Source organism: Neofelis nebulosa, chromosome 8, assembly GCF_028018385.1.
Source record: "Neofelis nebulosa isolate mNeoNeb1 chromosome 8, mNeoNeb1.pri, whole genome shotgun sequence".
Lineage (NCBI taxonomy): Eukaryota > Metazoa > Chordata > Mammalia > Carnivora > Felidae > Neofelis > Neofelis nebulosa.
In genome coordinates, this window is record NC_080789.1 from 9,417,529 (window position 1) to 9,432,002 (window position 14,474).

Genomic DNA, 14,474 nt, shown 5'->3' on the forward strand with positions numbered 1-14,474 from the left:
TCGCACAAACAAGCACACACTTTAGAACAAATCGACTGTTTATAAACGTGAAACTTGCTGAGCAAAGTCCTCCTTATTTCACACAGGCACTCTTTAAACATAAAGTTCCTAGCCACCTGAGTTTGGGTCGCTATTAAAAGATTACCCAAGGGGCGCCTGGGTGGCTCAGTCGCTTGGGCGTCCGACTTCGGCTCAGGTCACGATCTCGTGGTCCGTGGGTTCGAGCCCCGTGTCAGGCTCTGGGCTGACGGCTCAGAGCCTGGAGCCTGCTTCCGATTCTGTGTCTCCTTGTCTCTCTGCCCCACCCCCGTCCATGCTCTGTCTCTCTCTGTCTCAAAAATAAATAAATGTTAAAAAAAAAAAAAAAAAAAGATTACCCAAAAGTATCTTAAAATGTATCCACAGTGAGTGAGGCAAGGCCTCCCCTTTTCTGTCTTTCCCAGCCCCATCCACCTCCAAAGGCCCTGCTCAAATCCAACGGGAGCCATAGGCCCGTGTTTCCCAAACCTCCACCATCCGCTCACGGTCTTCAAGAAATAATCTGCTTCGTAATTTTTCTTTAACCTGCCACATTTTCTTGGGGCGCCTGGGTGGCTCAGTTGGCTAAACATCTGACTTGGGCTCAGGTCATGATCTCATGGTTGGTGGGTTTGAGCCCCATGTAGGGCTCTGTGCTGACAGCTCCGAGCCTGGAGCCGGCTTCGGATTCTGTCTCCCTCTGTGTGTGCCCCTCCCCGGCTTGTACGCGCGCCTCTCGCTCTCAAAAATAAATAAATAAGCTTAAGAAATAAAATAAAATAAACTGTCACATTTTCTTTTACTCAAGTGACTTTGTTTTGAACACAAACTTTTTCACTATTATAAGCAGAAAATGAGTATTACTTGCTGTATCTTGCAGATAATAAAAAATGAAAACAAAACAAGGTTATTAGAGTCCAGCTGAACTTACTGCCTGCTGTAGACTCTGAGCTGGAGCCCTGTTCTCTCTGCTTAAAAAAAATTTTTTTAACGTTTATTTATTTTTGAGACAGAGACAGAGCATGAACAGGGGAGGGTCAGAGAGAGGGAGACACAGAATCCCAAGCAAGCTACAGGCTCCGAGCTGTCAGCACAGAGCCCGACGCCGGGCTTGAACTCACGGACCGTGAGATCATGACCTGAGCCGAAGTCGGACGCTTAACCGACTGAGCCACCCACCCAGGCGCCCCCTCTCTGTTTAAAAAAAAAAAAAAAAAAAAAGCAGGGGTAGGATGCCTGACTAGCTCAGTTGGTGGAACATGTGATTCTTGATCTAGGGGTTGGGAGTTTGAGCCCCATGTTGCATGTAGAGATTACTTAAAAAAAAAAAAAAAAAAAGCGGGGGGGGGGTGCACCTGGGTGGCTCAGTTGCTTAAGCGTCCAACTCTTGATTTCGGCTCATGTCGTGATCTCCCAGTTCATGAGTTCGAGCCCTGCATCGGGCTCTGAACTGGCACGTCATTAGGATTCTTCCTCTCCCTCTCTCTGCCACTCCCCCCCTCGCGGTCTCTTTCAAAATAAATAAACTTTTTTTTTTAAGTGGGGGAGAAGACTTGCAAGAATCAGAAAGGTGCTGGGGCACCTGGGTGGCTCAGTCAGTTAACCGTCCAACTTCGGCTCAGATCATGATCTCACCATTTGTGAGTTCAAGCCCCGCATCAGGCTCTGTGCTGACAGCTCAGAGCCTGGAGCCTGCTTCGGATTCTGTGTCTCCCTCTCTCTCCACCCCGTTGCTCGTGCTGTTTCTCTCTCTCAAAAATAAACACACATTAAAAAAAAAAAAAAAAAAAAGAATCAGAAAGGTATTAAGGATATATCAGGACCAAACCAAGTCTTTCTCCTGACATCATCAGAGTGTGAAAGAGAACAGAAAAGCAATGACTTTCATGCCAGCACATGCCAAACCTCCTCATTGTATGTGTCCCAGACTCAGGGACAATGCAGCCCAAGGTGCCAGGGTCCCTTCCCTGAGAAATCTATCCTGGTGGCTCACTACACATACCGGTTATTAACCATTTGGCCTTCTGGCAACTCTCATGCTATAGCTTGGTACTGTTGTGTTTTTTTTTTTTTTTTTAAGTGTATTTATTTAAGTAATCTCTACACCCAACGTGGGGCTTGAATTCACGGCCCTGAGATCAAGAGTCATGTGCTCCACCAACTGAGCCAGGCAGGTGCCCCTGTTTTATTGTGGTTTTTGTTTGTTTGTTTTTGTAACCTGGTATTGTTAATTAGCCACTGATTCTAAGACATATATTTTCTATCTTTTAATCCCTGAAGTTGGTGTGTTTCAAGTTAATTGGCAGTGGGTTTTCTTTCTTAGTGGTATATAAAATAGTGATGGGTCCTTATCATTAATGGTGTCTTAGATCCAATGACCTACGGACCATTTCTCATATACTTGTGAGCATTCCTTGAGAGGAAGGACCTGCTTGGAATGCAGTCCCCATAGGAACTCAGACATTCCATGACAGGTGGCCAGAGAATTCCAGGAGGTTGTACCCACATAGGAGTATGAGAGTACCTGGTCTTCCCCGATTTCAGCAGTGGCCCCGAAGTCCCTCTGACACTGCTGTGGCTGGGTGAGTTGCCATCCTGTTGTCCCAGCTCTGCCCCCTCCACCGGGGATTAGCCATGCCAAGCATCCAATGCTGACTCCACCCCACTGCCAAGTCTCTTGCTTCCTTCCTCCACACGCCTGAACAATTTTTGGAAAGGCCGCATATTTCCTATTCACACAAACCGCCCCCTTCCCCACCCCTGCACACACTGACGCATACCTTCTCCACACCCACAAATGCCAGGCCAGCCAGCACCAGCGGCAAGGGGCGCCTGGGGAGCCAAGAGGGGGGCCCCCCACGCTCACACGGCATCACAGAGCCGCGTAAATACGCACCTCGGAGAGCGTGCACCCCTGTAACTCTTTGGTGGGTTACAAGTTAATTTCTCGGAAGAAATTTAACACAAAAGGCAGTAAGAAAGAAGTCTGTTTCAAAAAGCCTAATTTTGACTTGATTGTGTGAGGGAATTCCCCAAATTCGTATTCTGACATGAAAACTTTCTACGGTGATCCAGTTGTACGGACCCAGTGAAGGGTGTCACAAACACCTTTTGCACACGTATGGAAGCCGCTTCATATACATATGTTACCGCGTCACATAATAGGCCAGAAAAGTCCCCACAGAGATTCATCTCAAACTCCTGGGCAGCAGAAGTGGATAAAGCACGGTTCCAACTTCAGGCCACAGCTTGAATATCAAATTATGGTATGAAAAGGCTGAGTGTTTTTGTGGTGAAAGCACCCAGATTCCTTGGAGGCAAAAAGGAAGCTCAGAATGAGAGAATAATGCCCCCAGGAAGATGGCTGGTGGGGGGGGGCAGCTGTTCTTTCTCTCCCAAAAGCTGAAAATACCCGGTGCCTCCTGCCATCTCTCTTTCTGAATGACCCCCTTTTCCTTCCCCACTTCTCTGGGACCAGCTCGACCCCTGCCCACCCCCCCCCCTTTCAGCAGGCTTTTCATCAAAGGCCCTCTATGTTTTCATCACAAATATAGTCCTAATACATGCTTAAAGGGGCTGCTAATAATTGTGGGGCAGTTACTGTGTGCAGCAGCAGCTGGGCCACATTCTGACGGCGGAGGGGACGGCTGTGGGTGATGGCCTAACGGATGTTTTTATTTTAATGGGTGTGTATTTATTATGGATGTTAGAAAAAATATTTAGCCAGCACCTGTGACCTCATGGATGTGGTCGCTCGAGTGATGTTTCTAAGTGAAAAAAAAATTAATTTCAAGTCGATTTTCATTTTATGACTAAGTACAGCAAAGCACAGGCAGAAACCACACTCCTGATTCTCCCAGCCCCAAATGCGCTCCAGGGTCCCCCATCTCGGTGAAGGGCACCGCTGTTGTGCCAAGTGAAATCCTATAGTCCTTCTTCCCTCTTCTCCCTCTGTCACGCACCCATCGGATCCAGCAGCAAATCACACCCGCTCTTCCTCCCAAATACAGCCAGAACCTGCTACTTCTCTCCACTCCTCTGCCGTCACTCCTGCCTGGACGCCCGGGAGCGCCACGCAGCAGGTCCCAAGCTTCCACTCTCTCTCCACTCAAACCTGTTTTGACACAGGGCTCTTTCTCCAACCACAAACCAGATCGCGTGCTCCTCCTAAACACCGCCAAGTTTCGGGGCGCCTGGGTGGCTCAGTGGGTTAGGCGTCCGACTCTTGATTTCGGCTCAGGTCATGAGCTCCTGGTTCGTTCGTGCAAGCCCCGCGTCCGGCTCTGTGCTGACAGTGCGGAGCCTGCTTGGAATTCTCTCTGCCCCTCCCCTACCTGCTCTCTCTCCCTCTCTCAAAATAAAGAAACAAACATCAAAAACAAAAAAAACACCAGCAAGTTTCATAGTACACTTAGAATAGAGCCTAAAGAAGTCCACACCAGGGTCCACAAGGCCCCTTGGACCTTGGTTACTACCACTCCCCCAACACGCTCTACTCCAGCCACGCTGGCCTCCGTGGTGCTCCCCAAACACACAAGCCTCTGCATCCCTCTTCCCTCAGGCAGGAATACCCCTCCCAAATCCCCTACTGCATCCCATCAAATGGTGGGAGGTCTCATCCAAATAGTCTGTCTAAAATGGCCCCTCTGCCCTTCTGTGAAGCACCACCTGATGCTATAGATATTATTATATCATAATCTGTATTTATTCGTTGTTGCGGTCTCCCTTATCAGAACACAGGCTTCACGAGGGAAGTGTCCCCCATACCCACACAGTGCCTGCCACAGAGTAAGAGCTCAGTGACACTTGAGTGTTCAGAACTTAAGGTGGCACTTCATGGCTGGACTGTGACTACGCTAGGCTAGGGACTGTAACGTGTGAGTTCATTTAATTCTAACAACACTCCTCGGAGTCCCTTCGGCTGGGAACCAAGGTTTGGGGATGTTAAGTGACTTGTCCGAGTCCATTCGAAACCTGTGCTTTTTGTTAGGCCGTGAAGGACCCAAGTTCCTCTGAACGCACCAAGCTACCTTCAAAAGCTCTTCTTCTGTTCAAAAGACCTTTTAAGGGACCACGCTGCCTGGGGACCTCTGCCATCTGGATACCCGTGAGGGTATCCTTGGGTGACAGCTACCCGACCTTGTGTGGTAGGCCTCACAGCCATCTGCTCAATGACGGTATCTGAGCTGATCTTACCACAGGACAGCGGAGAGCCGGTCAGCGAGCCACACACACTGCCCGGACACTCAGACGCCCTGTGAACAGGGATGTCTTGATCACCATTAGGATGGGAGGGCTCTCGTGTGGACATCACTGCCACCCCCTGGCCTTTCATCACGAGGCTATGTGCTTAAAGCCGATTATCCATCTTCCAAAGATTCTGCTACCACCCAGGAACACGTTCCGGAGCTGGCAAAGCCTGGCTGCTGTCTAACCTGAGTCCCCTGGGCTCCATCACATCTAGAAGAGGGGGAAGCTGGAAGGCACTCTCCTCAGCAAGCCGAGTCCCTCCACAGCAGTTACCACTTCCAACATTCGCCACAGTCCAGCCCAGAGGTCTGGAATTTTTACAACAGGGAAATTTATACAGGGGCCCTGCCCTCTGGGAGCTTCCAGAGCAGAGGGCCAGGCCTACTTAACTCAATGACAAGGCTGACCTGCAGAGCACCGGTAAAAGAAAGGCTCAGCCAAAGTATGGAGGGGGAGAGAGCAATCCCCACGGGGGAGCCCTGGGAATTGCTGTCCCAGAAGAGCAGTTTCAAAGCCCATCTACACAAAGCCTGTCCTTAGTATACAGCACTGAAGGTCACCCTTCCTCCAATTCTTTTTTTTTTTTTTTTTTAATTTTTTTTTTTCAACGTTTTTTATTTATTTTTGGGACAGAGAGAGACAGAGCATGAACGGGGGAGGGGCAGAGAGAGAGGGAGACACAGAATCGGAAACAGGCTCCAGGCTCCGAGCCATCGGCCCAGAGCCTGACGCGGGGCTCGAACTCACGGACCGCGAGATCGTGACCTGGCTGAAGTCGGACGCTTAACCGACTGCGCCACCCAGGCGCCCCACCCTTCCTCCAATTCTTATGCTTTAAGTCCCTTAAGGGCAGGGCCAACGGCTGCTGTAAGGCCAAGGCCAGGCACTGGACAGGGCTACAAATGCTTTACTATTTTACAAATATTTACTGAATGCCTGGCACCTAGTGGTGGAAAGTGCTGATGATACTATTCACTGTGGATCACAAGTACAGGAGGCAGGCAAATCCACAGGGCAAGTACGACAGCTTGCCACATCTGGGGGGGACCCAGGGGACCAGCACCCTACGGTGGCAGGTCCGATTGGGCTCATGATGCCACGATGTGTATGCATCCATGTGCACGTGTCAGGAGGGCGCAGGGGCTGTAAGACACCAGCGACAAATCCATGAAGGTCCAGACTGGGGGTAAGGGTGAGTCTCGGGACCAACCCTCCACTGCCTGCTTTCACCTTACAGTTAAGGAAACCGAGGCATGACCAACGAGAGCCAGGACCAGGACCCAGGCTGCCACTCGAGTCATTCCTCCGGTATCACCTGGAGGTTAACCCCGTTTCTGGAATCAGGCAGTCTGATGTTAACCCTGACTCTGCCACTTACTGGCTGTGTGGCCTTGGACAAACGACCACCGTTTGTCCTCATCTGTGCCTCCGTTTCCTCATCTGTCAAACGGGAATAAGAGTACCCACCTCCCAGGGCTGTGATGAAAATTCAGCTTATAGCGTAAAGCAACTGGCGGAAAACCTGGAGGGTGATGAGCGGTACACCACGGGCTGCTGCTGCTGCTGCTGTAACTGTTATTACCGCACGGCTGCTCAGCGCCCGGGGTGGGCTCACCGCCCCGACTATCTCCGCCACCGCGCGCCACGTTCCCTTCCGGCCCCGGGACGCTTCCCACCCTCGACGCGCCCCTGACGCTCGGGGTCGCTGCGATCGCGAATCCCAGCCCCTGACCGCCCGGAGGCAGCGCGCACGCGCGGGCTACGCGGGGCCGCACGCGCCGCCGGCCTCGGGAATGAGGCGGGGGGGGGGGGGGGGGGGGGGGGCGGCCCCGAGTCGGGGGAGGAGGGCAGCGGCTACACCTCGTCAGGGAGAGAGAGGCTGCCCAGCGGCGGAGAGGGACCCGCGCCTGCACCCGACAGGCCGCCCCCTGGGGTCCCAACCCCCAGCCCGGAGAGCGGGTCGTTCCTCACACTCTGCAGCAGGCTCCTCCTCTGCGCCGCCATCTTGGAGGGACCCCCGCGGGTGAGCCCGCCTCCCAGCAGAGCAGGCGAGAAGGGCGGCTAGAGCGGCCTGAAAGGGGCACGCTCACAGCGCCACCCCACGGCCAAAGCGGGATGGGGCCGTGCGCTGTCTTCCCCTTTTTCTGTCCTGGGAGGAAAAAAGGGAAGGCCTCCTTCCCTACGTGATTGCGTCTCGCCAATTTTATTTGCGCATTTTCTCCAGGACGCTTTTCAGGTGGGGCTCCTAAGACACCGGATTTGGGTTCTTCAGGGACTCGTTGGGCGTGGGGTCTGGTGAATTATTCATTCACTCGATAAATATTCGTTGGGTGACCATGCCTGGCCCAATAGGGATAAAGCAGCAAGCAAGACACCCTCAGAAAGCTCACCTTTCAGTTGGGGAGGACATCGTTTGCGTACATAAATCATTTCGAGCCGGGTTAAATGCTAGGAAGAGAAGTTTATGGATGTGGCATAGGAGCGTAGGGCGGGTCAGGCAGAGGGGACAGCTAGCGCACAAGGCAGGAGAAAAGGGAGCATGTGAGTGTGGGTTCAAGGAAGCATGCGTGTCACACAAGGTCTCTCTGTGGCTGGAACAGAGATGGAGGGGGAGTGAGATGAAGGGCCCTGGGGTAGGTTCTGACCTTGCCCAGCCCTGGGCAGGAGTTGGCCTATTCATGTGGAGGACAAAGGAAAGTTGTTGACTTCTGAGCAAGCCACAGACATGATCCCATTGGTAGAAAGATCCCTTTGACTACTATGTACAAAACAGATGTTATGGGGGTATTGGAGTGAAGACCAATTAAGGGAATGTTGTGCTAGCTCGAGGCAAGAGATGATGGTGGTTTGAGTCAGCTGCCCCTGCCAAGTGGATGGATTTTATTTAGGAGACGAAATTGTCAGGGCTTGATTTGTGGATTGGTTGTGGTTGATGATGGAAAGAGATTTGTCAAAGATTCGCCCAGATTTCTGGAAAGAACAGCTAGAAAATCTTGGGGTGGGGGGAGAAGGATTGAATGACCTTGAGTTCAGTTTGGGCATGTTGAGTTTAGGTGCTTTTAAGACCTGCAAGAAAAGAAGTCAAATCAGTCCTGAGATCAAGAGGACTAGAGAAGACTGACGAGGTTTTGGGGTGTTGGGTTCAGAGCTGACAGGCAAGAAAGAATTCTGGAAGATGTCTTTACTGCAAAAAGATGATTTTATTCAAGCACAGGGACAGGACCCGTGGGCAGGAAGAGCTGCATGGGGTCGTGCAAAGTGACTGCTTATATACTGTGGAGGTGGGGAAGGTAAAGGCAAAACAAGTTTCTTCAAGGGATTTCCATTTGCTAAAGAGAATTTACAGATTACTGGAGGCCCAGCTCTTGTCAAGCTAAAGTTGGTTCTCCCTCTAGCAAAGCATTATCATTAATAGTAGGGAGCTCCTGAAGATTAGGCTATTAATGGCATATTTGTAAACTGATGCAGACTCTTTGCAAACAAATTTAGCCATTCGTTTTCTGTCCTCTCCTTTGTCTTAGGCATCCAGGAATGCCTGAGGAATATCACATATCCCACTTTGGGGGGGGGGGCTGGCTTCCTGGCGTAAATTGCCTTATGCTCACTCATCAAAGACAACAGCAGAGGTTGGGAAGCAGAGGCCAGGCCTGGAACCCAGGATGAGGAGTGCATGGGTAACAATGTAACATGCTTTTGAGAGATCTAGTTAGAAGATTACCGAAGAAAGTCCCTTAGGTTGTGCTCCCCAGAGGCCCTTGAAGAGAAACGGAACCCAGATTGAATGTGTTTTCTTTTAGGTTGGGAGAAACTGGGACCTATTTAAATGCTGAAGAAAAGGCTTACCAGAGGAGAGCTGACGATTCAGAAGAAGGGACGGGAGGCAATCTAGGACTGGGATGGTGACATACCATCGTCTACCAACATAGCTCCACGTGGCCCAAGATGACCGTTTGAGCTACAGCGATTTTGTCTGAGGTCAGCCAGCAGGAAGGAAAGAGGAAGGGAGGAAGATAGCATTTCTCTTTCTCTCTCTTTCTCCTTCTTTAAAAAAATTTTTTTAAATGTTTATTTACTTTTGAAGGAGAGAGAGAGTATGAGTTGGGGGAGGGAAAGAGAGAGAAGGAGACACAGAATCCGAAGCAGGCTCCAGGCTCTGAGCTGTCAGCACAGAGCCTGACGCGGGGCTCGAACCCACCAACCGTGAGATCACGACCTGAGGCAGAGTCGGACGGGCGACTGAGACCACCCAGGCGCCCCTCTTTCTTCTTTTTTAAAATTGAACATTTACTTACAAGCAGCCTTCCCTTTTAGGCGACTTCCAGAAGTTCCCGGCGACGCTTCTTACATCTCAGTGGCTATACCTACCCCCATGGCCACATCCGCTGAAAGGGAGGTGAGGAAATGCAGGCTTTGGACAGAGCTATAGTTTCTGTTACTAAAGGAGTAAGACATAGATACCAGGACGTTAGGAACAGTCTGTGCCATAAAGGGAAGTGGGAGGGACCAGGTGGTTTGTCTGTTGAGGTAGAGTCTGGAAAGATTCAGGCATCGGAGCCCAGACCACTGCATTCTAATCCCTACCCATATCCTGTCACCTGTGTGACCTTGAACAAGCCCACGGGAGCCTTTACGGTATCCTCTGTAAAATGGGAGTGACAGTCTACCTGGCTGAATGACTGCAAGGATTGAATGAGATGCGTGGAAGGACCTGACCTGTGGCAGCCCGTTTGTTACATGTTTGTTACATGTTTGTTACATTTAAATTACAATTTCTTTCTTTCTTTTTTTTTTTTTTTTTTCACGATGAGAAACACACCCTGAGGACCTGCTGTGTGCCAGACATGCCGGATGCTTTTTCATAGTATTTCTTTCTGACTCCAGCCAGCTATTACAATCATCCTTACTTTGTCAAACAGGAAACTCCAGTTCAGCAAGTCATCCAACAAATAGATGCTAGGATCTGAATCCAGGTCCTGTGACTCTGTGATGTTGTGATACCATGAGAAATATACATTCGGTCTTCATCCCTGGTTCTTGGCTTCCAAATCCTTGGGTGATAGGGGTTCCAGCAGCATCTTTTGTTATGATACTTGGTCTCTCTCCTAGCTTCCACAAGGGTTTTGGAACTTTCTGAGTGATAGAAGTGATGGGAGTATCTTCAGTTATTCACGAAAAGCCCCTTCGGCCATCCTGGAGTTTATGACATGGCTGGTGGCTAGAAGTCCCTAGATAACTTCAGGCAGGGACAGGTTGCCAGAGGGTCCAATCATGGGATTAGAGGGTTGAAACTTGCAGCCACTCTTGCCCCCACTTCTGCTGGGGTGGGGAGTGGGGAGGAGGCTGGGGATTGAGTTAATCACCAACGGCCAACGAGTTCATCAATCATGCCTGTGTAATGGAATCTCCACAAAACCCTAAATAAAGGGGTTTGGAGAGCTTCTGGTGAACGCATCTGCATGCCGGGAGGTTGGCTCACCCCAGCCTCTGTGGGCCCAAGCACTCTCTGGACCCTTCCATATTTCCTCCTATGTACCTATTCATCTGACTGTTCATTTATATTTTTTATAATATCCTTTTTTAAAAACATTTAATGTTTATTTTTGAGAGGGAGAGAGAGAAAATGGGGGCGGGGCAGAGAGAGAGAGAGACAGAGAGAGACAGAGACAGATCTGAAGCAGGCTCCAGGCTCTGAGCTGTCAGCACAGAGCCTGATGCGGGGCTCGAACTCATGGACCACACAAGATCATGACCCAAGCCGAAGTCAGACGCTTAGCCAACTGAGCCACCTGGGCGCCCCTTTCATAATATCCTTTTTGATAAATCAGCAAAGTAACGAGTACTTTCCTGAATTCTGTGAGCTGTTAGAGCAAATCATGGAACCTGAGGAGGGGGGTCACTAGGACCCCCTGATATGTAGTCAGATTGGACAGAAGTGTGGGTAGCCTGGGGACCCACCACTTAGGACAGGATTCCGAAGTAGGGAGCTGTCTCATGGGACTCAGCCAGTAACCTGTGGGGTCTGGTAATACTTCTGGTAGTACACGCAGACGTTTGTCGTCAGAAGGATTCCGCTGTTGTAGATAAAAGCACCCCGGTGGTAGACTCCAAGGCCTTTGCTGGCAACCCTCCCAACCCTTCACAGCTCAGCCTCTGCCAAGTGCTTGGAGGCCCCCGGAACGGCCACGTGGTCCCTGCGTCCATCTGGCGGCTGCTGTTTCCACATTTGACCACGTGGTGACCTTCTACTCATCATCAAGGCCCCTAGCCAATGAAAGCCCTTCCGAGAAACTGTTTTGTTGTTGATTTTTACAGAGTTTGTTAATGTTGACTTGTTCCTGAGAGAGACAGAGAGCAGAAGTGCAGAGAGAAGGAGACACAGAATCCGAAGCGGGCTCCAGGCTCTGAGCCGTCAGCACGGAGCCCGACGTGGGGCTCGAACCCATGACCTGAGCCGAAGTTGGACGCCCAACTGACTGAGCCACCCAGGCGCCCCTGTTTTTGTTTTTTTAATTCACATCTCAAGAATTACTCTTTCGGTCCATTTCAATCACTTAAAATCATAGTTCTTGTTTGCGGAGACCCCCCTCCCTCCCCCCCCACCCCGGGAGACAGGGACTATGGCAGTTCAGCTCTGGGTCTCCTCACAGGCTCCAGAGAAGTCGAAGAGTCAGAGATTAATAGATACCTTGGTGCATGAGGCAGCTGGGGGACAGGCCATCTGTGCCAAGGTCCCCAAGTGATTTAGAGGGGGGAGCCGGGACTATGACTTGGGGCTTCCCTCCCCCCCCCCCCCCACCGCCTCTTTCCACACCTGACCACCTCAGTAATGCACAACGGTGAATCCTCCTTCCCAAATTCCTCCGGCCTGGTTTTCCAGGCAGCAAGAAGGCACTGAGTTCATCATGGCGTCGGGACTAACAGGCACATTCAATGCTTCCTGTTTGCAGGACCCCGGGCTCCCCAGGGGAGGGCGTGGAGACAGATCTGTGGACAGGCCCCCTTCTCCTCTGGGGACGGCGTGCCTGGGAACCCCGTTGCGGTATAGATCCTGTTTGCCCTAGGATAGCCCTATGGTTCACACTGGGGTTTGCACTCAATCCAAGACGTGCCAGAGGAACAAACATACCACAACTACAGCCCTTGATAACCATTCAGACGGCCAGAGAGAGCTCCAGGCCCTATCACCGAAGCCCAGATGGAAGGGCTGTCTGGCAGGGACCCGGGTCCCAACGCACGTGAAGCGCACACGTGGCCCAGAATATCAGATAACCCCGTGCCACTGCATTGTGACCTTTCCAAACCCCAGCCAGCAGAAGAGAAAACAGCCATGAAACACACTGGCCCCCCTCTGGGAGCCGAGAGGGCTGGGCACGGAAGGTCAGAGAGGCCCCTTGTCATAAGGTTTGCTTTCTAGGCCTCCAGCCATCTCCCGGAGGGGCCTGCGGCTTCCATGGAGCCTTTGTGCGGTTCCACAGACAGCCGCTGCGGCAAACGCTGGTTGGCAGACAGCAGCTTGGAAAGGTGGCTTTAAGGACGGACACCGAAGAATGTTTGGAAGGTATCATACCACCCTCGTGCTCACCTTCGTCTGCACCTTCTCCCTTCTGCCCGGGAACCCAGGCAGGTGAACCCCGGCTGCCAAAGGAGAGCACCGGGACCACCTTGCACCGAGCTGTTGGCCTCTCTGGAGTTGTCTTGGAACCAGCATTCTGCCATGTGGCGGTGTGGCCTTTGTACGGATCATCTTAATGGATGCGTCACAGCCCTTGGACCGGATACACTCTCATTTTCAAATGTTCGCTAATAAGCCTGTTTCCAGTTGGGGGCTGTTTACAAATAGCTCTGCAACAAACAGTCATTTATGAGTTGAAAAGCCATTTATTGAATTTCTTAGAGAAGCACAATGACATATATGGGGGGGGGAGGGGAATGATTTGCTTTATTTTAGCAAAGAGAAAAAGGAGAGCTGGGACCAGGGGGACAGAATCTGTGTGACCTGGGCTGGTGGGCATACGGAGATTCACGGTGCTGTTCTCCCCCTCCCCCCCCCTTTTTTTTGGTATATGTTTGAGATCTTTCATAATAAAAAAAATTAAAAATAAAAATGCAGACATGGTCCCTGTTCTCAGCTCACAGTCCCATGGGGAAGCAGACAAGAAGCCCAGGCAGAGCAGTGATGAATCCCAGGATGAGGCCAGGGGACCCAGGGGAGGGCCGCTTACTTCTGACTTAGGGAATCAGGAAGGGCTTCAGGGAAGAGGGGACAGTGGAGGAGGTGGTCACGTGACACTGAAGGGAAGGGGGCGCTCGGCAGAGGTCCCTTCGGGAGCAAAGAGCAGGTAGAGAAAGAAAGTGCTGCAGATAAAGCCTGGTGTGACGGACCGTCTGGCCCGAGTGGAGGGGTGAGGGGGAGCCAGAGCTGGAGCAGAGGACGCGAGGGGCGGGGGTGGGGGGCAGTTCAGTGGCATTGCGTGAACCTTAGTGGCGCCCAGGTGGCGTCCAGGTGCCGGGCAGCTGGGGGACCAGGCCATCTGACCTGAGGACCGTCACTCCACTCAGATCACCACGACTCCCGAAAGCAGGACAGATTGCAGGTGGCGGAAGGGGGAATTTGCAGCTTTTTGCTTCTCCTGAATTACTCCTCTGAGATCGTTTCCAGAATGCTCATCCCCCACACGGTGCCCTCGATTTCTTTGCTATTTTTAGCCTACCTCTTCCAAGAGGCCATGACCTTTTTGAAGGCAGGGGCTAGGTTCTACTCGTCTCTGCAGCCCCAGCGTTTAGCCCACAGCAGGTGCTGAATAAACGCTTGTGAACGAGTGAACCTCCATCGCGTGTTTACTCAGAGCAAGACACAACCGTCCACGCTTTACACGCATTGCTTCGTATGCCAGGGCTTCCTGACCACCCTCATGGAGGGTGTTACTGTCACCCCCTGGGTTAGTTCAGGTCCTCCAAGACAGGATTTGGGGGAGGTACCTGGAGGGGAAAAGGAAGGAGAGCCAGAGGAGGCGGGAGGGTTGGGTGAGAAGATTCTCCGAGGGCAGGTAGTGCCGTCCTAGGAGCGTCAGAAAATCATCCAATCATTGGTTAGGGGAGTCTGGCACCCCGCCCCGTGGGAGCTGGCCAGCGTAGCTCCCCTTTACTCAGGCCCCGGCTGGGGACAGCCCCATTGCTGCAACCTTGGCAGAAACCCCAGAGTGGAT

The 14,474-nt window shown here is 51.7% G+C and overlaps 1 protein-coding gene and 1 long non-coding RNA gene across 5 annotated transcripts in view; one reads left to right on the forward strand and one right to left on the reverse strand.

Moving 5' to 3' along the window:
- The window catches only part of TAB1 (TGF-beta activated kinase 1 (MAP3K7) binding protein 1), a 33,487-nt gene extending 26,125 nt beyond the window's left edge, over positions 1-7,362 (reverse strand). For 3 of the 4 annotated variants that reach the window (XM_058741244.1, XM_058741243.1, XM_058741242.1), the window contains exon 1: positions 7,240-7,361. In XM_058741244.1, coding sequence (XP_058597227.1) covers positions 7,240-7,272 — 33 coding nt within the window. In that variant the 5' untranslated portion in view covers positions 7,273-7,361. Of the gene's footprint in view, positions 1-7,239 lie in introns of all 4 variants that reach the window. The other variant, XM_058741241.1, reaches the window with a different exon arrangement.
- Positions 7,363-7,393: 31 nt separating this feature from the next.
- Positions 7,394-11,643, forward strand: LOC131518827 (uncharacterized). The gene is made up of 3 exons (XR_009265299.1): positions 7,394-7,504; positions 9,066-9,661; positions 10,077-11,643. It is a non-coding gene; the product is annotated as an uncharacterized LOC131518827 (long non-coding RNA).
- The last annotated feature ends 2,831 nt before the right edge of the window (positions 11,644-14,474 follow it).